Source organism: Oncorhynchus keta, chromosome 15 (assembly GCF_023373465.1).
Source record: "Oncorhynchus keta strain PuntledgeMale-10-30-2019 chromosome 15, Oket_V2, whole genome shotgun sequence".
In the NCBI taxonomy this organism is placed as follows: Eukaryota; Metazoa; Chordata; class Actinopteri; order Salmoniformes; family Salmonidae; genus Oncorhynchus; species Oncorhynchus keta.
This window is the reverse complement of record NC_068435.1, coordinates 29,722,779-29,749,437: the sequence shown is the minus strand read 5'-3', so window position 1 is coordinate 29,749,437 and position 26,659 is coordinate 29,722,779. Positions and strand designations below refer to the sequence as shown.

Here is a 26,659-nt window from a genome sequence, read left to right as displayed (position 1 = left end):
AAGATATATTACATTTCAAGGGCATTATCGTTCAGCCCTTTAGTTGGCCGTGTTCGAGAGCATCAGAACGACTGCAGGCCACTGCCGATTTACTGATCTACAAATCAAGGTGGATCATAAATAATGACTCATTGTTATTTGTAGATCAGTCAATCAGTCACAATTTACCCATGATACATTGCGGATTTGATCCTCTCGAACACGGCCATGGACTACATCACAGAATTAACATCAGATGTTGCTAATCTAAACTGTCTGTTTTGAGTTCTACAGATTTGTTAGTTGTATGTTTTAGTTTATTTAGCTTTATATGAAAACACCATGTCGGTGGCGTTTGCACCTCATAGACAACGTGGAAAGGGTGATATAACACCCGCTGGAATTCAAAAGGTAGCTAATTCATTTTTTATCACGCACCGCAACGGAATGGAGGCGGATACAGCACCAGCTGCTGTTGCTAGCTAACTAGCCTAGCCAGCGGCCAGGTCGAGCTGTAAAGAGGGAAATAGATGGTAACAATGTTGCTAGGGTAAAGCGCGGTCAATATGAACTTCGCGGTAGTGGGCAAATAATCAGAAAAATAACAAACATGTTTAGTCGATTCGATGGACTAACATTGCATTAGTTTCTGATATAAATGGAAGCATATGCTAAGGCTTTTTTAGCTAGTTGGATTGTTAGCGTCTTTTGTTAGCCAGGCACGCACAGAACAGGACTACTAGTATAAATGACATTGATTATAGCTAGCTAACGTTTGGAGAAAAAGGCCGGTTGACCAGCTAACTACGATGTTGCCATCAACGTACTGTACTACAAAAGAACATGTGATTTCATGAGTAGTCTGCATTGGAATGGGACAGCAGTTTGTCCTGCTGAAGTTCAACCAGTCAATACAAGCAACATTGTTTTCATGCATGTTTCCAATCCCCTTAAAATTGTATTTAGGCTACTGTATTCTCTCATAGGTCCGAATGCGAACATTACTGGATAGGAAGATGCAGTTGTCTTCTACAGGCCTATCCACATTTTTTTTTCAGTTTTCTTTCCTTTTTGCTCTGTCATGTTTCAGTTACTGGATGAGAACAATCAGCTGATTCAATGTATAATGGATTTCCAGAGCAAAGGAAAGACTGCAGAATGTTCACAGTAAGTTATCAGTTATGTACCATACAAAAGCTCCATCCATACCTGATGTGCTTTCAGGTTCCACACTGTCATGCATGTACGTTTTTGCAGTGTATTGACAGCCCATCTCCCTGTCTTTTAAATGTTAAAATGTGTTTTATGTTCATTCTGTCAAAAGGTACCAACAAATGCTCCACAGAAATTTGGTTTACCTGGCCACGATAGCAGACTCCAATCAGAACATGCAGTCTCTGCTCCCTGCTGTGAGTATGGGTCCAGGGCGAAGGGCAGTGACGTAGGTGCTGATTCACTCTGACACATTTCTGCCAGAGAGAAAACATAAAGCGTACTAGAATTCATGAAGTTGTACAGATATTGTACAATTTCAAATAAGGTGTTGTTCTTGGCTAGTAGCCTAGTATATTTTTTTTATTCCCCCAAACAAGGTAATAAAAAAATACCCTCCATAATATTCCCTTCACCAACTGATATAATATATAGGCCTAGATCACAACTTGACTTTTTTTTTTATTCAACTAGGCAAGTCAGTTAAGAACAAATTCTTATTTACAATGACCTAGGACAGTGGGTTAACTGCCTTGTTCAGGGGTAGAAAGACAGATTTTTACCTTGTCAGCTCGGGATTCGATTTAGCAACCTTTCGGTTACTGGCCAAACACTCTAACCACTAGGCTTCCTTGCCGCTCCAAATATAAGGGCATAGACAGGCAACCACAGAGCTATTGTGCAATTAAAGAATACCCTCTACATATACAGTACCAGTCAAAGTATGGGATTTTCTTTATTTTTACTATTTTCTAGAATAATAGTGAATACATTAAAACTATGAAATAACACATAGGGAATAATGTATTAAGACAAGTGTTAAGCAAATCAAAATATATTTTATATTTAAGAATTCAATGTAGCAGTGACAGCTTTGTACACTCTTGGCATTCTCTCAACCAGCTGCATGAGGTAATGTATTTAAATTAACAGGTGTGCCTTAAGTTAATTTGTGGAATTTCGTCCCTTAATGGGTTTGAATCAATCAGTTGTGTTGTGACAATGTAGGGGCGGTATACAGAATATAGCCCTATTTGGTAAAAGGCCAAGTTCATATTATGGCAAGAATAGCTCAAAAAATAAAATTGAAACGACAGTCCGTCATTACTTTAAGACATGAAGGTCAGTCAATCTGGGAAATTTCAAGGACTTCAAGTGCAGTCGCAAAAACCATCCAGCTCTGTGATGAAACTGTCTCATGAGGACCACCACAGGAAAGGAAGACCCGGAGTTACCGCTGCTGCAGAGAATAAGTTCATCAGAGTTACCAGCCTCAGAAATTGCAGCAAAAAAAATGCTTCACGGAGTTCAAGTAACAGACACATCTCAACTGGTCAGAGGAGACTGCGTGAATCAGGCCTTCATGGTCGACTTGCTGCAAAGAAACCACTACTCAAGGACACCAATGAGAAGAAGAGACATGCTTGGGCCAAGAAACATGAGCAATGGACCTAAGACCGGTGAAAATCTGTCCTTTGGTCTGATGAGTCCCAATTTCTTTTTTTCTTTTTTTTTTGTCTAACCGCTGTGTCTTTGTGAGACAGAGTAGGTGAATGGACAATCTCTGCATGTGTGTTTCCCACTGTGATGCATGGAGGAGGTGGTGTGGGGATGCTTTGCTGGTGATAATGTTGTTAACTTATTTAGGATTCAAGGCACACTTCACCACCGTGGCTACCACAGCATTCTGCAGCGATACACCATCCCATCTGGTTTGCGCTTAGTGGGACTATCGTTTGTTTTTCAACAGGACAATGACCCAACATACCTACAGGCTGTGTAAGGACTATTTGACCAAGAAGGAGAGTGATGTAGTGCTGCATCAGATGACCTGGCCTCCACAATCACCTGACCTCCACAATCACCTGACCTCAACCCAATTGAGATGGTTTGGGATGATTTGGACCGCAGAGTGAAGGAATAGCAGCCAATGTGGGGATTCCTTCAAGACTGTTGGAATAGCATTCCAGGTGAAGCTGATTGAGAGAATGCCAAGAGTGTTTAAAGCTGTCAAAGCAAGGGTGGCTACTATAAAGAATCTTTTTTTTTTTTGACATAACACTTTTTTGGGGTTACGACATGATTCCATATGTGTTATTATCACTATTCTACAATGTAGAAAATAGTCAAACGGAAGAAAAAACTTTGAATGAGTAGGTGTGTCCAAACGTTTGACTGGTACTGTACATTACACTGCTGGTCAGAAATTCCACTAGATTCGTCAAGTACAGGAAATGAGGCCATAATACGTGTTACCCCTTCCCTTTTGCTTGTATATCTACCGCTGTCAAGCTCTGACAATAGATTTTGTGGTGCATGTGAGATTGAAAGCAATCATTTGATATGCCTCATATGCCACCCAAATGCAAGCTTGCTCGGTCTCCCCTGTTGTTGGACAAAGGGGAGGTGTATAATGTTCACCTAGATGCTCTGTACTTGATTTCAGAAGTGTGACTCCCCTACTCCTCCAGAGGTAAAGCTTGAAGTGAGTATGGATGGAGAAATGGTGTTTGAATTGTGATAGGGTGTCTAAGGTGTCTTGGTTCACACAATATTCATACTGTGTATTGCAGGCTTTTCCCCATAGATATTCAAACAGGGTATTTTATTGTGATACGTCACACCTCTGATACACACTGCTGGTGATAGGCCAGTTGATGGCTTTTACAATAGTATGAGATAATGTAATGGTATACTCTGTTGATAGGCCATCCTTTATTATATAAGCTTGCTTGTTGCTTCAATCTGGCGCTGTGAAATAGAGGATAGAATAACAAAAATCCAGAGATTATACAGTGCATTCGGAAAGTATTCAGACCCCTTCAATTTTCCAAATTCTGTTACGTTACAGCCTTATTCTGAATTTGATTAAATTGTTATTTTTCATCATGATTGTACACACAATACTCCACAATGACAAAGCAAAAACAGGTTTTTAGAAATGTTTGCAAATGTATATTAAAAAATAAATGAAATATAACCTTTACATAAGTATTCAGACCCTTTACTTAATATTTTTTTGAAGCACCTTTCACAGCGATAACATCCTAGAGTCTTCTTGGGTATTACGCTACAAGCTTTGCACGCCTGTATTTGGGGAGTTTCTCCCATTCTTCTAGGAAGAGTCTTGGTGGTTCCAAACTTAAGAATGATGGAGGCCACTGTGTTCTTGGGGACTTTCAATGCTGCAAACATTTTTTTGGTACCCTTTCCCAGATTTGTGCCTTGACACAATCCTGTCTCGGAGCTCTATGGACAATTCCTTCGACATCATGGCTTGGTTTTTGCTCTGACATGCACTGTCAACTGTGGGACCTTCATATAGCCTTTCCAAATAATTTCCAATCAATTGAATTTACCACAGGTGGATTCCAAGTTGTAGGAACATCTCAAGGATGGTCAATGGAAATAGGATGCACCTGTGCTCAATTTCAAGTGTCATAGCAAGGTGTCTGAATACTTGTGTAAATATGTTGGGTTTTTTTTAATACATTTTCAAACATTTCTAAAAAAATAAAAAAAAATGGATCTTGCTTTGTCATTATGGGGTATTGTGTGTAGATTGACGAGGGGGAAAAAACAACATAATCAATTTTAGAATAAGACTAACTTAACAAAATGTTGAAAGGGTGAAGGGGTCTGAATACTTTACTAATGCACTGTATATCCAGAGATTTATGTGTTAGATGAAGCCTTTTTAATTCTGTACCTTCAACATCATTTGCTTTCTTTCTTATACGTGGCTCAGATATGTACCTTAACACAGATGGTGTTTCTCTCCCTGTGTCTCTGTGTTGTCTGTCTAGCCACCCACTCAGAACATGCCCATGGGCCCTGGTGGGATGAACCCGAGTGGAGCGCCTGGCCCCCAGCCCCCCCACGGACACAACATGCCCCCGGAGGGCATGGTCAGCGGCGGCCCCACTGCCCCACACATGCAGAACCAGATGAACGGACAGATGCCTGGTAAGTGACCTCTCCGTCACCACCACCTCCCTCTGTCCCTTTCTCACTCACGAGGGTTGCCTAGCAACACCACAGATCTGGGATGGGAGGGGATGGTGCTCTGCTAAATGATGATGTCACTCGTCGGTCTGTGAGCTCTGGTGGTCTTCTAAGAGAAGGAACAGTCAGATGTGTCATGGTGCCACCGGAACTAGCCACACTGGAACCCAAATTTGAAACGCAATTACCAAAACAATGGAGCTGGGTGAAAAATGATCTTATTAAAACATGATTTAAATGTATTTTTGGGAGGCCTGTGGTCACCATTCATGTAATACATAAAATATTAACATCAAACAGTATTGGGGAGCTATTTCATATATTTTTTTCCCCGGTTACATTATTTTCCCGGTTCAATCATATAGCAACCCTATATGCTTAGCAGCCCTGGTGTGACTGAGAGGAAGGGCAGAGCAGACCGTCATATGCCCCTAAATATTTTGTTCAGTGCTTCTAGAGTGACATAAATCTCACATCTCTGCTGTTTGCAAGCGAGGTTGTTTGGCTACATTGTATCGTTATTTACTCTTCAGAGCGTACTGGTCTAAAATTGATACATTGTATAATTTCGCTTGACCATGAGAAGGACAAGTTTGGCACTGTTTTTTCTGAAGGTTTGTATAAAAATAAAGTGTTGGGGTAGCCTATAGGCCTACTATAGGGATTGGGTCCCCCTCTCTAAAACTCTCCCTTCTGAACTAACGCGCTATCCAGCACATAACCTGCCACCTGATGTACAGCCCATTTGGGCTACAAATTAATGTGACCTCACAAGTGTCATGGAACTCGTCTGAAGGTAACCCGTACCGTTTTTTTTTTATTCTTATGAAAGGACGAAGGTAGTTTTGCCTACCCTAAAAAGGGTTAAATATGTGTACAAAAAAAAAAATATATATATATATATATATATATATATATAATATATATATATATACATACACACACACACACACAAACCAGTCAAAGGTTTGGACACCTACTAGTTCCAGGGTTTTACATTGTAGAATAATAGTGAAGACATCAAAACTATGAAATAACACATATGGAACTATGAAATAACAGACATGGAATTATGTAGTAACCAAAAAACAAATGTTAATATATTTGAGATTCTTCAAAGTAGCCACCCTTTGCTTTGATGACAGCTTTGCACACTCTAAACCAGCTTCATGAGGAATGCTTTTCCAACAGTCTTGAAGTAGTTCCCACATATGCTGAGAACTTGTTGGCTGCTTTTCCTTCACCCTACGGTCCAACTCATCCCAAACCCTCTCAATTGGGTTGAGGTCTGGCGATTGTGGAGGCCAGGTCATCTGATGCATCTTTGCAAAACAAATGGCCACTTGGATTGATGCAAATAATCATATCATTCTGCCAGGTAGGCATAGGCTAACTTTGTAGTTAATGTTTAACCCCTTACAGTCAACATAAAAAAAATCCTCATCAAGATCTGTCTTAAGCTATAGATATGTTTTGCTGTGTCTGAATTCACCGCATCTGCCAATGGCGGCTTTCCACATCTGAGGTGGAAGGTGGCCAAGTTACAACGTTGTTTTGTCAGACCATGAGACATCCTGAAAATCGGTCTTTCCACATCTGAGGTGGAAGGTGGCCAAGTTACAACGTTGTTTTGTCAGACCATGAGACATCCTGAAAATCGGTCTTTCCACAAACATCTGTAGCGTCCGAATGATTTGGCTTTCAACGTGACAACATGTTTTAAGTTTGTTTGCCAATTTATTGACAACACCCCTGAGTCAATACATCTAATAGCTAAATGATCATGGTGTGACCATCTTAAAATGATTACGGGTGAATTGAGAAGGTTTTTGGGAAATCGTTTCCATCTCTACAAGAAGCTGGTTATCGTTTAGCATCATTGCTAATGGCTACACAAAGTGTACGCGCGCACGGCACACACACACAGGCATTTGTTCATGTCTTATGATTAACTTTGGAAAATTAGAAAATGATTTAAGTTTATTCTCTACTAAGTACACCTTATTGGGGGAATGTTGTTGAATTCTGTTTTAATGTCTGGATTCGGTGATTCCGTCTGTGTTCTCCACAACACATATTTTATAGGGCCTTACTATTCTGAACAACTCCCCATATGGGCAGGTGTGGGACAGAAAGGTTGGTAAGATATTTGTCTGACTTTTTCTGTTTGTTTCCTGCTGTGTCTTCTATATGTTTTGTGAGCTGTGCTAAGATTCCCTCTTAGGTCAATAAATGTGAATCGGAATTGTATTTAGCTTTTCCTTCATATCACCGTCATGATTCAAATGCACTGCTATAGTTTAATTCAATCAATGAATCAAAGTTTAAAGGGCAACTGAAGGCAAACATCTTCTCTGGTAGAAAACATCCTATGTGGCGTTGACGTTAGTCAAACATTTATTCTAGTGTTAAAATTGACTACGAAGTGTAAATATGATACCCATGGTCATAAAGTCCGTCTCATCCAAATCTGAGATTTGCGAGTTAATTAGGAAAAAATAGAATGTCACGGGATGAAAGATACCAAAACAGTTTTCCTTGGGTTTAATTCAATCATGCTCACAGCTGGCAGCAATTTGGAGCGCAGCTGCACGCCACCGGATCGTAATGTCCATGGTCAATTTGGTTTGACATTCGATATCCCCACGGGAATAGTGACGGACCATCGGTAAATTACACAATGTACATGGGGCAATATTTCAAAATGTTAATGGCTCCAAATTTCAACGACTTAACCTCAAACCAAATATAAATTGTAGAAATTCATAAACCGATATTGAAACCATTTTAATGAGACAACTAAAATTGCAATTGTTATTTGGTTTACAACATGAAAATATTGTCCCATTTACATTTGTGTAATTATCATTTGCATGTTTTACACTTTTTATCAAGATGTTGCTGATTGCTTCTATTTATGCCAAATCATTTGACAGCTGTAGGTTGAGATTAAGGTTTCCTAACGTTACTCCTTTGCAATTTTCTGTAGTGAATAGAGAAGACTATATACCCATCACATCCCACATTATGAAAATTAATTCCTTGTGTGTGTTACATACCCATCACATCCAACATTATGAAAATGAATTCCTCGTGTGTGCTTGGTTCTGGATTGGAAAGGTGTGAAACATATCGATGAGAGAAAGAAGCCAATTCAATTTTATTGTAGAAGCTCTCTCTAGTTTATGAGCTTTCGCACTCTGCATGCCATGAAGGAGAAAATAATAGCATCATTAAACAGGGCCTGAACTCGATTTAGCCTCGGTTTTAATTCTCCTTATTAGGAAATTCAACAGAACGAAATTTGGGTCTTGGAGGCGTGCTTTGATGTGGGGTGTGTGTGTGTGTTCGAACGTGGGAAGCGCTTGTACTTTCACTCTGCCAAAACAATACACAGTTAGTCACTCACCCTTCTAGGTAACTTGAATAATGATAGTAAAAAGCTTTGGTGCACCTTCAATTAAATGTTGGAGAAAAAAGGCAAACTCAGCTCCATTCATTCTAAAACAACTGAAATTGGCAACAACTTTAATTACTTTTTCATTGGCAAGATTAGCAAACGTAGGCATGACATGCCAGCAACAAGCACTGACACTACACATCCAAGTATATCTGACCAAATTGTGAAAGGCAAGAATTAAAAAGTAAGTGTGGAAGAGGTGAAAAATAATTATCTATCAACATTTACATTTTACATTTACATTTAAGTCATTTAGCAGACGCTCTTATCCAGAGCGACTTACAAATTGGTGCATTCACCTTATGACATCCAGTGGAACAGCCACTTTACAATAGTGCATCTAAATCTTTTAGGGGGGGGGGGGTGAGAAGGATTACTTATCCTATCCTAGGTATTCCTTAAAGAGGTGGGGTTTCAGGTGTCTCCGGAAGGTGGTGATTGACTCCGCTGTCCTGGCGTCTTGAGGGAGTTTGTTCCACCATTGGGGGGCCAGAGCAGCGAACAGTTTTGACTGGGCTGAGCGGGAACTGTACTTCCTCAGTGGTAGGGAGGCGAGCAGGCCAGAGGTGGATGAACGCAGTGCCCTTGTTTGGGTGTAGGGCCTGATCAGAGCCTGGAGGTACTGAGGTGCCGTTCCCCTCACAGCTCCGTAGGCAAGCACCATGGTCTTGTAGCGGATGCGAGCTTCAACTGGAAGCCAGTGGAGAGAGCGGAGGAGCGGGGTGACGTGAGGAACTTGGGAAGGTTGAACACCAGACGGGCTGCGGCGTTCTGGATGAGTTGTAGGGGTTTAATGGCACAGGCAGGGAGCCCAGCCAACAGCGAGTTGCAGTAATCCAGACGGGAGATGACAAGTGCCTGGATTAGGACCTGCGCCGCTTCCTGTGTGAGGCAGGGTCGTACTCTGCGGACGTTGTAGAGCATGAACCTACAGGAACGGGCCACCGCCTTGATGTTAGTTGAGAACGACAGGGTGTTGTCCAGGATCACGCCAAGGTTCTTAGCGCTCTGGGAGGAGGACACAATGGAGTTGTCAACCGTGATGGCGAGATCATGGAACGGGCAGTCCTTCCCCGGGAGGAAGAGCAGCTCCGTCTTGCCGAGGTTCAGCTTGAGGTGGTGATCCGTCATCCACACTGATATGTCTGCCAGACATGCAGAGATGCGATTCGCCACCTGGCTTGTCAACAATGACAAGCCACCGAGGTCTGACAACTTGGATGGAAAATGACTGAGGATAATAGTGGACGATATTGCCGCTCCTATTTGCCACATCTTCAATCAATTTAAGCTTACAAGAAAGTGTGTTCCCTCAGGGGGTGTTTCAGTGCAGCTTTTGACATCGATCATAGTCTGCTGCTGGAAAAACTTGTTATGGCTTTACATCCCCTGCTATATTGTGGATAGTTACCTGTCTAACAGAACATAGGGCAGCTGTTTAGGCCCCTTACTTTTAAAAATCTTTACTAACGACATGCCACTGGCTTTGAGTGTATGTATGCGGATGACTCAACACTACTTGTATTTGTGAGAGGTATTTACATGTTGAAACTAAGCACTGAGCTATATGTTTAAATGACTAGCACACAGCTCGGACCCCCATGCATACCCCACAAGACATGCCACCAGAGGTCTCTTTAGTCCCCAAGTCCAGAACAGACTATGGGAGGCACACAGTACTACATAGAGCCATGACTACATGGAACTATATTCCACATCAGGTAACTGATGCAAGCAGTAGAATCAGATTTTCTTTTCTTTTTTAAGATTAAAAAATATATAAAAATACACCTTATGGAACAGTGGGGACTGTGAAGCAACACAGGCACAAACACATAACATATGAACTATACACACACATAGACAAGGATTTTGTGTTGTAGATATATTTTCACTGATGCCCACTCACTAACATATTCTCCCTCACTTCTAAACCGGCATTGGCCAGTTTCTGGACTGTCATGGTCCTGATGCTGTGATTTGTGTATGTAGTTGTTCCCGCTGCCCTGCAGATCTTGGGTAGAAGTGCTGCCAGATAGTTCACGCCCATCGGCTCTGATGTGTACCAGATCGAGTCCCCGATACACACTCCTCTCCTTGGGCGGAGATCAAATTGAAGGGCTTTCTTTGGGCATTTCCATAGATATTTTTCCAGTGAGGCCACTGGGCATAGTTGGTTCCCTGGCTGCTCCAACATGAATCCCGTCTTGGACTCCCTGCCCCTCTCCCTTGGGTCCAGTGGATTCTTTGTTGCCTCGTTATATGTGAGAGTGGCGTATCTGAGAATGCGTTGTTATAATATTATTTTCCAATAGCCTAATTACGAGTGCAACTTAGAAATAACACAAACAGGCTATGCATAACATACCTTAGACGGTTCACGTCTGTTTTTACGAGGAATGAGTTGGGCTTTAGTTGTCTGTTCCTCTCTTTTCCTCTTCGACCCAGATGTAACTGGAGGTTGAACCACACTTTCTGGACCAGACCCCTTGGTGTACCGGGATTCAGAGCCTGGGAGTTTTGGAGCTGGGCCATGTCCTTATTGGTGATGGGAGGGTGTCTGTTTGTGAAAGATTTTCCTTGCGGTTTAATGTTTCCCAGAAATACATGATTCTGGGTGGTAAATCTGGTGTCCTTCATAAGGCACCAGCTGCGACTGATGGGTGGGTCATTTAGAAACCAGTTGAGCCCACCCCGGAGTGCCAGGTATCTACTTATGCTGTTGTGCTCCCCCTTCCCATTTTGTACATCTCCATAAAACTATAGGTGAAGGATGTTAAACTCTTAGTGACAGGTTTGAAGTCAACAACCTTTTCTTCTTCTCTGCTAGCCAACCCTAAGCAACACACAGCCCAGTTTGTATTCTTAACTGTGTTTTCTTTCATCGCTGCTTTTCTCGTAAGTCATTCAATGCAGTATCCTCCAAATCTGCATGCCTGGGTATTATATCCATAGTCATGCTGCCGAAAAAAATCTTAAGAAATATTCCACTCATCCGTTTTAGTTTTGGCAACAAAGTATCGATTTAGCCAGTCAACTTGATGTTGCTATGACAACCAGCTCAATTTGCTGTAAGGCTCATTCGGACATGGTCACTTTATATGGGACGATGGAGATCGCAATTCCATATTGAAACACAATTGAAAAGGTCGGAGAGACAGACAGCAAGGTTTATACAAGTCTCTGCTGTTAAACTACATGTTAGTCTAAAAAGAAATGTGAGGTAATGTCTATCTGCTTTTTATAGTGGAGATCAAGTTTATAATTGCCTGGCTGGGCTGATGAGACTGGATTGCACAGTCAGATGGAACAAAGAAAATGGGCATTTCAACGTGAGCCGCTGGTAACTTGTGGAATAGACACTGGCTGGAATGCGGTTTTAACCAATCAGCATTCAGGACTAGACTCGCCCGTTGTATAATGTACATTTAATCACCCCCTTCACCACAAACATCATCATTGAAAAATGTGTGGATGCTAAACCTGAAGATCTTCTGGTTCTCTCTGCGAAGTAAAAGTATGTTGTTTCTCACTAGAGCGCTCGGAAGAAGAAGCAACGATACAATGTAGCCTAACAACATCGCTCGCAAACGGCACAGATGTGAGATTTATTTCACTATAGAAGCACTGGTCCTCTTACATTTTCATTCCAGGTTGCACTTCAAAATATTTAATAGCTTATCATATGGTCTGCCCTGCCCATAAGTCATGAAAAGCTGTAAGTTGGAGTTGCTGTAAGATTCAAATGGGGGGAAACAATGTACCTGTGATGACTATGAAATGGTTCCCCAATGATGTATATATTTAATGGATTACATGAATGGGGACCACATACATTTTTGTAGTGTTTTCTTTGTAATTCCATTTCAAATGTGGCTCCCAGTGCAGCTAGTTCAGGGGTATAATTGTGCATCTGACTGTTTCTTCGCTTTATGTTCCTAGGTTGTCTTGGACTCCACTTCACTGTGGATGTGTGTTATATACGTGTTCGTTTGAGTGAGGGAGACTGTGAGCTTTTAGTCTACTTTGTTATGCCAATTATTACCAGTTGTCAAGGCTCTATACAGCACACATGGTTGTAAATATTAGTATTGGGAGAAAATACTTTCTCGGGAGAGAATATTTTAATTTAACAGTTCCATCTTAATCTCTGTACTGTATGGTAATATACAGTGGCTTGCGAACATATTCACCCCCCTTGGCATTTTTCTTATTTTGTTGCTTTACAACCTGGAATTAAAATAGATTTTGGGGGGTTTGGATCATCTGATTTACACAACATGCATACCACTTTGAAGATGCAAAATATGTTTTATTGTGAAACGAGAAATAAGACACACAAAAAACAACTTGAGTGTGCATAACTAAATCAAACCAAACGTTGTCACATGTGCCGAATACAACAAGTGTTGACTTGACCGTGAAATGCTTACTTACAAGCCCTTAACCAACAGTGCAGTTCAAGACTATTCACCCCCCTAAGTCAATACTTTGTAGAGGCACCTTTTGCAGCATTTACAGCTGCAAGTCGCTTGGGGTATGTGTCTATAAGCTTGGGCACATCTAGCCACTGGGATTTTTGCCCATTCAAGGCAAAACTGCTCCAGCTCCTTAAAGTTGGATGGGTTCTGCTGGTGTACAGCAATCTTTAAGTCATACCACAGATTCTAAATTGGATTGAGGTCTGGGCTTTGACTAGGCCATTCCAAGTCATTTAAATGTTTCCCCTTAAACCAATCAAGTGTTGCTTTCGCAGTATGCTTAGGGTCATTGTCCTGCTGGAAGGTGAACCTCCATCCCAGTCTCAAATCTCTGGAAGACTGAAACAGGTTTCCCTCAAGAATTTCCCTGTATTTAGCATCATCCTTCAATTCTGACCAGTTTCCCAGTCCCTGAAGATGAAAAACATCCCACAGCATGATGCTGCCACCACCATGCTTCACTGTGGGGATGGTGTTCTCGGGGTGATGAGAGGTGTTGGGTTTGCGCCAGACATAGCGTTTTCCTTTATGGCCAAAAAAGATCAATTTTAGTCTCATCTGACCAGAGTACCTTCTTCCATATGTTTGGGGAGTCTCCCACATGCCGTTTGGCGAACACCAAATGTGTTCGCTTATTTTTTTATTTTAGCGATTGCTTCTTTCTGGCCACTCTTCCGTAAAGCCCAGCTCTGTGGAGTGTACGGCTTAACCTCTTAAGCCCACCCGACACGCAGGCGTCCCATCTAGCCATCAGGAAATGCAAATTCGCCACGCCAAATGCTAATAGCACTCATTAAAACACACATGCAGGGTACTGAATTAAAGCTACACTCGTTGTGAATCCAGCCAACAAGTCAGATTTTTAAAATGCTTTTCGGCGAAAGCATGAGAAGCTATTATCTGATAGCATGCAACACCCCGAAATACCTGAAGGGCATAACGTAAAACAAAATAATTAGCCTTCTTTGTTGGCAATTAAATCACTACTTTTTTTTCGATTAAATCGTCCATATATACCCAAAATATCGATCTATGAAGTGTGTGATCCAGAAAAAAACACAGTTTTAAAACGCAACGTCATTTAAAAAAAATTAAAGTCGACGATAAACTTTCACAAAACACTTCGAAATACTTTTGTAATCCAACTTTAGGTATTAGTAAACGTTAATAATCTATCAAATTGATCACGGGGCGATGTGTATTCAATAGCTCCACGTCTTCAAATCATGGTTGAAAATCTCTCTTCCAAAACATCCTGTCGGAGACCGGAAGGAATGGGGTCTGTCTTCCTCGTTTGACCATGGAACAACTCCCAGGCAATTGCCAAGACTGGCGACATCGTGTGGAAGCTGTAGGACTTGTAATCTCGGCCCCATCTAATTTGCTGTGCCATAGACAATACATGCAAGTGGCGCATTGATATTTTTTCCACTTTTTGGTGATCCGTTTTCCTTGGGCTTTTCGACAAAACGCACGTTCTGTTATAGTCACAGCTGTGATTTAACCAGTTTTTGAAACGTCAGAGTGTTTTCTATCCACACATACTAATCATATGCATATACTATATTCCTGGCATGAGTAGCAGGACGCTGAAATGTTGCCCTAAGCTTAAGTGGTTTTAAGGTGGTCCTATGGACAGATACGTTGGAGCTTTGCAGCTCCTTCACGGTTATCTTTGGTCTCTTTGTTGCCTCTGATTTAATGGTGCTCTGAGGGATGTTCAAAGTTTCAGATTTTTTTATAACCCAACCCTGATTTTATTTTTATTTGAACTTTTATTTAACTAGGCAAGTCAGTTAAGAACAAATTCTTATTTTCAATGATGGCCTAGGAACAGTGGGTTATTTATATATTGCACACAAGTGGACTTTATTTAACTAATTATGTGACTTCTGAAGGTAATTGGTCGCACCAGATCTTATTTCGGGGCTTCATAGCAAAGGGGATGAATACATATGCACACATCACTTTTCCGTTTTTGAATAAAAAAAAAACATTTTTAAACAAGTAATTGTTTTTCATTTCACTATTTTGTGTATGTCCATTACATGAAATCCAGATAAAAATCCATTTAAATTACAGGTTGTCACCTCCCGAGTGGTGCAGTGGTCTAAGGCACTGCATCGCAGTGCTAGCTGTGACACTAGAGATTCTGGGTTTGAGCCCAAGCTCTGTCACAGCAAGCCGCGACTGGGAGGCTCATGGGGCGGCGCACAATTGGCCCAGCGCTGTTCGGGTTAGGGAGGGTTTGGCCGGCAGAGATATCCTTGTCTCATCGCACACTAGCGACTCCTGTGGCGGGCCGGGCGCAGTGCACGCTGACACGGTCGCCAGGTGTACGGTGTTTCCTCCGACACTGGTGCGGCTGGCTTCCGGGTTGGATGGGCATTGTTTCAAGAAGCAGTGCGGCTTGGTTGGGTTGTGTTCCGGAGTGAGGGAGACTGGCTCTCAACCTTCGCCTCTCCCGAGTCCGTACGGGAGTTGCAGCGACGAGACAAGACTGTAACTACTACCAATTAGATACCATGAAATGAGAAAAATACAAACAAAAAAAATGTACAGGTTGTCATGCAACAAAATAGTAAAAATGCCAGGGTGGTGAATACTTTTGCAAGGCACTGTATCATCCTGAAGGTTAAATGGTCTGTCCTTTTTTCCCAGGGCCCAATCACATGCCCATGCAGGGCCCCGGGCCTGGCCCCAACCAGCCTCCCAACATGCCCGGAAGTGGCGCCATGAACATGCCCCCCAGCAGCCACGGTTCCATGGGTGGCTACAACCACGCTGTGCCCTCGTCTCAGGGCATGCCTGCCCAGGGCCAGATGAACATGACCCAGGGACAGGGACCCATGGGCAACTACGGCCCCCGGCCCAACATGAACATGCAGCCTAACCAAGGTACAGGAAAGGGGGGGGGGGGTGTGTATAATTGATAGGCCTTATCACCTCTCACACTGGACCTTCAGTTGTCCTTCTATTGATGATGACATCCACCCATGGAGCATTTTATTATTATTATTTTTCTAATTGGGTTCTGTAATTAAATATTGTGTGTATTTGTGTTGTTCCCACCCCAGGCCCAATGATGCACCAGCAGCCTCCCTCCCAGCAGTACAACATGCCCTGGGGGTGGCGGGCAGCACTACCAGGGCCAGCAGAATCCCATGGGCATGATGGGTCAGGTCAACCCGGGCAACCATGTCATGGGGCAGAGGCCCATGCCCCCTTACAGACCCCCACAGCAAGGTATGCTCCGCTCCACAGAGTGGACCACTGGGCCAAGAGCAAGGCGCTTGGTTTGACTTTACACAGGGCTGCCACCTCTCCTCTTCGTCTTTAAGTGGAGCTATCTTTCACTTCCACTGTCGTGGCTCACAGACGCAGGTAGTCCCATAACCATAGAAGGAACACTCACCCAGGCGCCCTGAAGGTTGTCAGTCCCAGCACTACTAAACTGTAGTTTGGTGACCAACGAGACTCGCACAGGAGCTCTCTAGCAAATAAGCGACCAAAATTACAACTTCCTCGCCGAAATTACCCCCCAACAACACCTTGAATCTACCTGTGTGTGTGTTGTTTGCCGTGTGTGTATGTGTGTGTAGGACCCCCTCAGCAGTACCCAGGGCAGGAAGACTACTATGGGGACCAGTACAGTCACGCAGGACAGGGAGCTTCAGAAGGTAGGAGATCCAACCAACCGCTTGCTCGCTCGTAGAACCAACCAAACCTCTGCCTGTCTAAGGTTCACTTAGAGGAGCTGTGTTGAGGCACGGAGAAGGACAGAGGATGGAGAGCGTAACAAAGCAAAACAACATTGTGTGACAGATGGTGACCCTGTCCATCAGCTAAGGGAGTGGATCGTTCAGCACCACCTCACACCCAAGCCTTATACTGAGCGTCAACGGTGTATTTCGGTTCCTACGCGGTTATCTAGAACATTTGTGGAAGTAGAGAATGAAAGTCATCTAACTTCAGTTGGACATTAGTCACTGTGCTCTGTAAGTCTGGCCTGAAGGAAGCTCTGATGTTCGGTTTTCCCACCCACCGTCCCATTTAGGACTGTGCGTCGTCGATAAACAAATAGCTAGTCGGCTAGTTATTCTGTCGAACCCTGATCTTGTCATGGTGGGACTCCAAATGCATACAGCGATTCAATCCTGGAAGTTGATCTCCGGTTGTGCTTTTAGCGGAAGCAGAGGTCCTACTTTAGCAGAAGCCCCCCCCACACACACACACACACACACGAGTTAGCAGACTTGACAGATGTTGTGTTAAAGTCTCATGGCGGAAAATGAGATTAGTTGGACTGGGATGATTTCCCCAGTGATTTCCAACCCCTTCATAGTGATTTTGTGTCATAGCATCAACATAAACAAGTATTCTCAAATGAATAATTTTCTCTTGCATGTGTCAATCACCTTTTTACACCTTTTTCTACATTCTACTCCCTCTGAAACATTGACACAGCAGTCTCCAATAGCTAGGTTGTAGTCTGGGTATTACAGGATTTTAAATATTGTTTTGGAAAAATATGTATATTCTCAAAAGAAAGTTTATTTTCTCCCATGATTACTTTAAACTTTTGCAAAACTATATTTCTGAACATTTCAATGCACAGAGACACGGTGTGAAGCCCAATAAATGTTTATGCGTATATAACAATATCTTAATCCCCCAAATTTTCCCCTCATTGACTTCTACCTCCTCCAAAATGGACATGAAATAACATGTCTCCTATCTCCCTGTGAAGTAATGCTATAGGTGATGGTGAGTACGGTTTGCTTTAGCCACCGTTTCCTGATCAACACTTTGATTTCTCAGAACAATACTACCATGGAGGTATCGTTGTAGTTTCACAGAAATGTACGTAGGGAAAAAGGAAGTTAAGCTAAAGCCATATAACTAATGCAACTTTTTTTGTTGCTAAGGCTATTTTGTTAAATAACTGCAGTAGCCTAAATGCTAGTTTTTTTTTTTTACAATTAACATGCCTAAAATACACTTTCTACACCGGTATTATTTCTCCCAATTCGCCTTCCCTGGCCAGCTCAGTTCAGGTTAAGGGAGGTTGAGTTGAGCGGCTGAAGCTTCCCGAGCCTGCTGTGTTCAGGTTAAGGGAGGTTGAGTTGAGCGGCTGAAGCTTCCCGAGCCTGCTGTGTTCAGGTTAAGGGAGGTTGAGTTGAGCGGCTGAAGCTTCCCGAGCCTGCTCTGTTCAGGTTAAGGGAGGTTGAGTTGAGCGGCTGAAGCTTCCCGAGCCTGCTCTGTTTTCTGCCTTCCTTAAAACCTTTTTATCATCCTTGATTTCTCACTCACAAATATTTCATTTCTCATAAATGTTGTCGTTCAAGCTTTTATTTTATTTTACGGCTCATAGCAGGTGTCAGGTAAGGATGCTGAAAAGGTGTCACTATAACAATTCTGTATATTAAAAACAAAACTTAATGTTTCAATGGGCGTGCTCACAGTGTTGGTTCTTTTTCTCCTGTGGTTCTTGTCTTGTCTGCCAGAGCGAGACCCAGCAGCCAACCAACAGTCCCCCTATGAAAAAGATCATGGTTTGTTAACTTTGTTTGTTAACAGCCTAAATCAGTGTTTTCAAAACATTCGGATCAGGGTCGGGGTCAATTTCCTGTTCAGTTTAGTCAACTCAGGAAGTAAACTGAAATTCCAAACAACATTTTGAATTGGAATTTCTGTTTACCTCCGGAGTTGACTGAATCGAAATGGAATGGACCCCAACCCTGATTCTGACCACACTAAGCACTGCTGTGCTGTCTGCTGTTATGTCGTCGAGCCTGGTTCAGATACTGTAATGTCACAGGTACTGTAATGTCTCTGTTGTCCCCCCTATAGGAAACGCCCAGTATGGCCAGCAGCAGGAGGCCTACCAGCAAGGTCCTCAACAGCAGGGCTACCCCCCACAGCAGCAGTATCCCGGACAGCAGGGCTATCCTGGACAGCAACAGGGTTATGGTGGGTGGAAATACTCAGTCTCCCTTTGACTTCCTCTTTCTCTGTCAGTCCATACTCATCCTGTAGGAGGCACCATTTGCTTTTGATTTAGTTGTCTTGAAACATCAGTCCTTGATTCCAAATGGCACCAACCCAGCGCCTCCTGTATGTTTACTGTACCACGCCACTGTTTTCCTAATTGACATTGTGTACTTTCAATGTCGCAGCAGCACAGTCAAGGCTACAGACACTGGCACGTTGATCAGAAGAGGGAGCTGGCAGACAATGTGCTGTGTTAGGTGTCCCTCTAGTACTACAGTGGGTTACTGTACAGGCCTAGTCACTGTGTTACAGAAAGTGAGAGAGTGAGTGAGTGAAAGAGAAGGGAAAGGTCAGGCTTATGGGTAATCGCCCATGGCAGTGTGTGCGAGTGGGCCTTCTCCCCTTCGTTTTTAAAATCGTGTCAGCTCTTCTTCTCCTGCTTTCGCTCTCTCTCTCTCTGAGCCAGAGGCATTTCTCTCATGTCAGTAATGAGCTGGTGGAGAGAGGCAGAAGCTGTGAGGTAGGCTCCATCTGCCACACGCTCGTTCACACTCGCAGGCGGGCCCCCTCTAAGTTAAGCTTTGCGGCGTTGGCATTACGAGCGCCCTAACGATGTTGCGTGGCTCTCTTTTGACTCTCTTTTGGCCCCAGTCAGTCAGGCATCCTATCACTGATCAGCCGTTGGAATGCCTGATAGCACGGCGCTATGCGGCGGTACGGTAACACCAGTGCAACGGTAGTATTCAGAGGCTGTCCGATGAAATGGGTTTTAATGAGGCTCTGCTTCTCTAATGAAGGCCCACGGAATCTCCTTGATGTCTCCTTGCATTAGATGACTTAACACCCAGCCCCGTCCCTGGTGCTGGCTACAGCTCTGGCTGCAGTTAGTCAGACTCTCTGACTCTCATTACAGAGAAGAGTAGGCCAGTGTTAGTGTGGAGCCAAACTTCAACGAATGGCCCAGGGCCCAACTAATACGACCCACTAGTCTCTCTCTCTGCCATGCCTCTGTCGGTCTTCCTGTCAGTGGATCTGTGTTCATGGGTAGATAGAGGTGGATTGACTCTAAGTGAGTTCCCCTGAAGCGCTCAATTGTGCAAGAATACGACGTGTCATAATGATTGACATCGAACAGCAAAATCTGGGAATCTAGCATGCTGTTTACACTCCCAGACACTGTACGCTTGATGATTGAACAGACAATGTCTATAATAATGTCGTTGTGAAGAACAGCATCTTCATGTACATGTAATATTTCAGTCAGACGTACCTTTGATCTCTGTGTGTCCACCAGGTCCATCCCAGGGAGCTCCAGGCCAGTACCCTCAGGGTTACCCCCAGGGCCAGGGGCAGCAGTACGGGGCCTACCGGGGCCCCCAGCCCGGCCCACCTCAGGCCCAGCAACAACGCCCATACCCAGGCTACGACCAGGTGAGCATGAGCCCATGAGTAGGCAGGTCTTACTGTGTCCTTGTATGTTGGCTAAAGATGGATAGAAGTTAAAGATGAGATAACATTTAGTTTATTCAGGGTTCAGGGAGTGTCCATAAGCAAGAGACCAGGGAGGAGTGGGTGTCTTGTGCATGCTGACGTTGTATGGGGAGGTTAATATATAATTCCTTAAACGGTTTGATGTGTTTAGCCAGCTTACAGCTTAGTATGGTTCTCCTCTGTTAAGAGAAACCTGCCTTCACAGTTGAGTTGTGAGTGGAAAAGAGTTTATGATATATTGCCTTGAATAATACAGCAAGTCAGAGCAGAGCAGGGTAATGTAGAATCTCTCCTCCCCAAATGTAACATAGACCTTTGGTAGTGTTGACAGGGAGGGGAGAGCTACGTGTTGCCCTGTATTTTCTGTGGTCCTTTGCGGAGGCCACAGCTACACTTTGATTCTTTATCTTTGAATATTCAGGGACACATGAGGAAATAAAGACCCGGGGATTTGAACCCCTGACTAGCTCTGTAAGAAGCAAAGGTAATGGTTGCTGTGAAGACGTCACCTCAACGTCAAATCTGGACGTTTGACCTGTTCGCCTAGCCTTGATCTGCATTTGTTATGTTTCTCCTCCTGTCTTCTGTTTAAACATCTGATTTCTTTACGTCTTTTTGTAACCAGGGGTCGAACTTTATGCTTGAGGTCTTCAAATATAACAAGCACAATCTGTAGGGGAACTTCAGAAAATGTAGATGTTTTTGGAATTGACAAAATCAAAAATACAACTCGCCATACTTTGGTTAATATTCATATTTTTTTCATGCAATTAACTGCATTTAAATGTTATGTGTCATTTATTAATAATTATGCACTGTGTAGAAATAGTATCTGATCAAAGTAATAGTCAAATTGAAACTGAAAATCTTAAATATGTGACTAATGACAATTGTTCCTAAAGAGCAGCCACTTTCGACCCCTGTTTAGAAATTAACCTTTGAAATACCAACAAACAAAAAACATCCCTCCTATCATATTAAATGCACAAGTAACAGAGCAGCATTTTGCTTAATGCTGCAGAATACTAATAAGAAGTTGCGTCCCTCCTTTCATGAGCTTTTCTGAGGCCATGCTGCCACCTGATGGTTAAATCCAGCCAATGCAGCCAGACAGGAATAGTCTGCATCTGTGACATAAGGTTGATAGCTACCACAGATGTGCTTGTTTGCATCCTATTTAGATATATAAATATGAGCTTTTCTCAAGTAAATGCCTGTTTGTTCAGAATGAGAAGTCATTAAGATGTGTCCATTTAGAGTACTTTCTTCCTTCCTCCACAGGGTCAATATGGAAATTACCAGCAATGAGAGATGGTCATGGCAGTCAACAAGAGCCCTGCTCTGACCTCTAACCTCTAAACTCGGCTGCAGTTCACTGAGACACCCTCTCTCTCACACACGCACACACACGCACACACTTTGTGGTCCTTATGTGAAAAGTGTAATTTTTGTTAATGTCGATAATGAGATGATTTTGTCCACTTCCATCACTTCGCTTCTGGTCTGTGTTAGTCTCAAAGCAGCGATGCCTTAAAAGGAAACAGAGCTGCCTTATACAGAGCCTTGCAGATGGTGAAATGGGCAAAAATAAGTTACATTCATTTTTGGGATATAACAGGACAGAATTGTACAGAACTGAACTTCACACACATGTAGTGCAATGTTTCTCCATCCAATAGCCCCCCGTTCATAAGAAGCAATAATGCCAATGGGAGGGGGTGGGACAGAGGCGGCGTGAGGAGATCTTGCATCTGAAACAAAATTCTATTAGGCCATGGTACATGTCAAGGTCAACATGTGTGATGTAAAAAATATATTTTATGCTTTTTAGATTAAGCTAACTTTGTATAAGAATTTGGAGACTATCGTTGAATATTGTTTTTTTTCTTGAACTCTGTCTATTGGTGTCATTTTTTGTTGTGATGACATTGTATTCATCCCCCATTTTGTTTGTTCTTTTATTTGTTCCCCCTGAATTCTCTTTGCTTCTTCAGTGACTTGTACAAACAATATGTGCTTGGGGTGAACAAATCAGATGCCTTGGTTTTATGAATGGATTGTACATAGAAAGCCATCAAAAACAAACAGAGAACATCCATCTGCATTGAAGCATCAGTGCTGAAACATGTCTTTGGGCAGCAGAAGCAGAACATGACCTGTGAGTGGGGCTGAATTCTGACTTGAGATATTCAGTGCATTCAGGGAAGTTATCAGACCCCTTGACTTTTCCCACATCTTGTTACATTACAGCCTTATTCTAAAACATAAATCGTTTTTTCCCCCTCATCAATCTACACAATGGAGATATCACATTACCATAAGTATTCAGACCCTTTACTCAGTACTTTGAAGCGTCTTTGGCAGCGATTACAGCCTCTAGTCTTCTTGGGTATGTACAGTGGGGCAAAAAAGTATTTAGTCAGCCACCAATTGCGCAAGTTCTCCCACTTAAAAAGATGAGAGAGGCCTTTAATTTTCATCATATGTACACTTCAACTATGACAGACAAAATGAGAAGAAAAAAAATCCAACAATCACATTGTAGGATTTTTAATGAATTTATTTGCAAATGATGGTGGAAAATAAGTATTTGGTCACCTACAAACAAGCAAGATTTCTGGCTCTCACAGACCTGTAACTTCTTCTTTAAGAGGCTCCTCTGTCCTCCACTCGTTACCTGTATTAAAGACACCTGTCCACAACCTCAAACAGTCACACTCCAAACTCCACTATGGCCAAGACCAAAGAGCTGTCAAAGGACACCAGAAACAAAATTGTAGACTTGCACCAGGCTGGGAGGACTGAATCTGCAATAGGTAAGCAGCTTGGTTTGAAGAAATCAAATGTGGGAGCAATTATTAGGAAATGGAAGACATACAAGATCACTGATAATCTCCCTCGATCTGGGGCTCCACGCAAGATCTCACCCCGTGGGGTCAAACTGATCTCAAGAACGGTGAGCAAAAATCCCAGAACTGCACGGGGGGACCTAGTGAATGACCTGCAGAGAGCTGGGACCAAAGTAACAAAGCCTACCATCAGTGTAACACTACGCCGCCAGGGACTCAAATCCTGCAGTGCCAGACGTGTCTCCCTGCTTAAGCCAGTACATGTCCAGGCCCGTCTGAAGTTTGCTAGAGAGCATTTGGATGATCCAGAAGAAGATTGGGAGAATGTCATATGGTCAGAAACCAAAATATAACTTTTTGGTAAAAACTCAACTCGTCATGTTTGGAGGACAAAGAATGCTGAGTTGCATCCAAAGAACACCATACCTACTGTGAAGCATGGGGGTGGAACGTCATGCTTTGGGGCTGTTTTTCTGCAAAGGGACCAGGACGACTGATCCGTGTAAAGGAAAGAATGAATGGGGCCATATATCGTGAGATTTTGAGTGAAAACCTTCTTCCATCAGCAAGGGCATTGAAGATGAAACGTGGCTGGGTCTTTCAGCATGACAATGATCTCAAACACACCACCCGGGCAACAAAGGAGTGGCTTCGTAAGAAGCATTTCAAGGTCCTGGAGTGGCCTAGCCAGTCTCCAGATCTCAACCCTATAGAAAATCTTTGGAGGGAGTTGAAAGTCTGTGTTGCCCAGCAACAGCCCCAAAACATCACTGCTCTAGAGGAGATCTGCATTGAGGAGTGGGCCAAAATACCAGCAACAGTATGTGAAAACCTTGTGAAGACTTACAGAAAACGTTTGACCTCTGTCATTGCCAACAAAGGGTATATAACAAAGTATTGAGAAACTGTTGTTATTGACCAAATACTTATTTTCCACTATAATTTGCAAATAAATTCATTGTAGGATTGTTAATGTGATTTTCTGGAGAGAAAAAATTCTAATTTTGTCATAGTTGAAGTGTACAGGCCTCTCATCTTTTTAAGTGGGAGAACTTGCACAATTGGTGGCTGACTAAATACTTTTTTGCCCCACTGTATTTGGGGAGTTTATCCGGTTCTTCTTTGCAGATCCTCTCATGCTCGGTCAGGTTTGATGGGGAGCGTCGTTGCACAGCTATTTTCAGGTCTCTCCAGAGATGTTCGATCGGGTTCAACTCCAGTCTCTGGCTGAGCCACTCAATGACTTTGAGACCTGTCCAGAATCCACTCCTGTCTTGTGCTTAGGGTCGTTGTCCTGTTGGAAGGTGAACCTTCGCCCCAGTATTGAGGTCCTGAGCGCTCTGGAGCAGGTTTTCATCAAGGATCTCTGTACTTTGTTCCATTCATCTTTCCCTTGATCCTGATTAAGTCTACCAGTCCCTGCTGCTGAAAAACATCCCAACATGATGTTGCCAGGTTTCCTCCAGACGTGACGCAAGGCAAACTCCAAACGGGCTGCCATGCCTTTTACTGAGGAGTGGCTTCCTTCTGACCACTACCATAAAGAACTGCTCGGTGGAGAGCTACAGAGATGGTTGTCCTCCTGGAACATTCTCCCATCTCCACAGAGGAACTCTGTAGCTCTGTCAGAATGACCATTGGGTTCTTCTCCCTGACCAAGGTCCTTCTCTCCCGATTGCTCAGCTCTATGAAGAGTCTTGGTGGTTCCAAGCTTCCATTTAAGAATGGAGGCCACTGTGGTCTTGGAGACCTTCAATGATGCAGAAATGTCTCAGAGCTCTACGGACAATTGCTTCTACCTTATGGCTTTGTTTTTGCTCTGACATGCACTGTCAACTGTGGGACCTTATATAGACAGGTGTGTGCCTTTCCAAATCATGTCCAATCAATTGAATATACCACAGGTGGACTCCAAGTTGCAGAAACATCTCAATGATGATCAATGGAAACAGGATGCACCTGTGCTCAATTTCGAGTCAGGTAGCAAAGGGTCTCAGTAGTTATGTAACTAGGGTATTTCTGTAAAAAGAAAATATATCAATTTGCAAATGTTTATTAAAAACCTGTTTTCTCTTTTTAATTATGGGGTATTGTGTGTAGATTGAGTTTTTATTTTATTAAATCCATTTCAGAATAAGGATGTAACGTTACAAAATGTGGAAAAAGTGAAGGTGTGTAAATACTTTCCTAATGCACTGTATGTGTGTAAAACCATACTCCTAAAGTGTCTGATCAGGATAGCTGATTTGCGATCAGTTTTTCCTTGGCGATCACAATGTGAAGGACTACATGGACCCAAGATCAGCACTCCTACTCTGAGACGCTTTATGAATAGGGCACCTGAATGCTTGCAATGCCCCCTGCTGCTCCTAAAGTTTAACGTTAGTAGCATCTACACTATCTGTTGTCAGAATATGGCCTTGGTGCTTCAGTGTGCTCTGTTATTGGACAGCTGGTTAAGAGCTTTATTCAGTTGGGCGAAATTCCAAACATATGTCTTAATGTACATCCGACACAGATCTCTGTTCCATGTGATGAAGAATAGTGTCTGCTCGATACATAACATTTTTTATTTGCATCTTTATGAACATTATGTCCATACTGAATATTCCCATTATGGGTCTGGGGGAGTGCTTTGACCACAGACTGTCCAATCAGACTCACTCGTACATTCAGTATAATCCGTCCCACATAAGCTTCTTTCAGTCTGATGGAGTCTTCTTTACAATGACGTAAGTCATTTTCCCCACCAGAATAAACATGTAATTCAAAGTGTCATATTGTACGTTACCACCAACTGAATGTGAGTTAGGTACAATATTACATAAAACACTCAAGAGGGAGTGTGTTGTGAGGCTTTGAGATACATTTCCATTAATGTCATGCAGCATCTTACGCTTGTACAGACTAGTTGTGTTATTCTATTAAACCTTGGGCTTGATACACTATTACTAGATGGACACACCATTCACATGTTACAGAGAAGAGAAGTATATCATTGATTTCCAGTCAGCCTCAAAGATACTAACCTTGGTATACGGTAGTACATATCTTGTAATTAATGTTTTGTTTTTCATTCAGCACCCTGTAGCCAATATGATGGGGTCGCTACTGTAAGTGTCACTGTGATGTTAAATGGTACAGTATGTCACTGTGGAAAAACTGCAACAATAAATTGCTAGAATTTT

The 26,659-nt window shown here is 42.8% G+C and overlaps 1 protein-coding gene across 1 annotated transcript; it reads left to right on the top strand.

Annotated features, from left to right (window-relative positions):
* The first annotated feature begins 180 nt into the window (after window positions 1-180).
* Window positions 181-26,659, top strand: LOC118394752 (protein SSXT-like). Its single transcript, XM_035788276.2, is given in 12 exon segments — window positions 181-390; window positions 1,070-1,146; window positions 1,304-1,388; window positions 4,998-5,157; window positions 15,799-16,035; window positions 16,215-16,260; window positions 16,262-16,383; window positions 16,740-16,817; window positions 18,645-18,692; window positions 18,991-19,110; window positions 20,426-20,562; window positions 21,904-26,659. Coding segments are annotated over 12 exon segments (1,206 nt in total). The 5' UTR covers window positions 181-321; the 3' UTR covers window positions 21,931-26,659.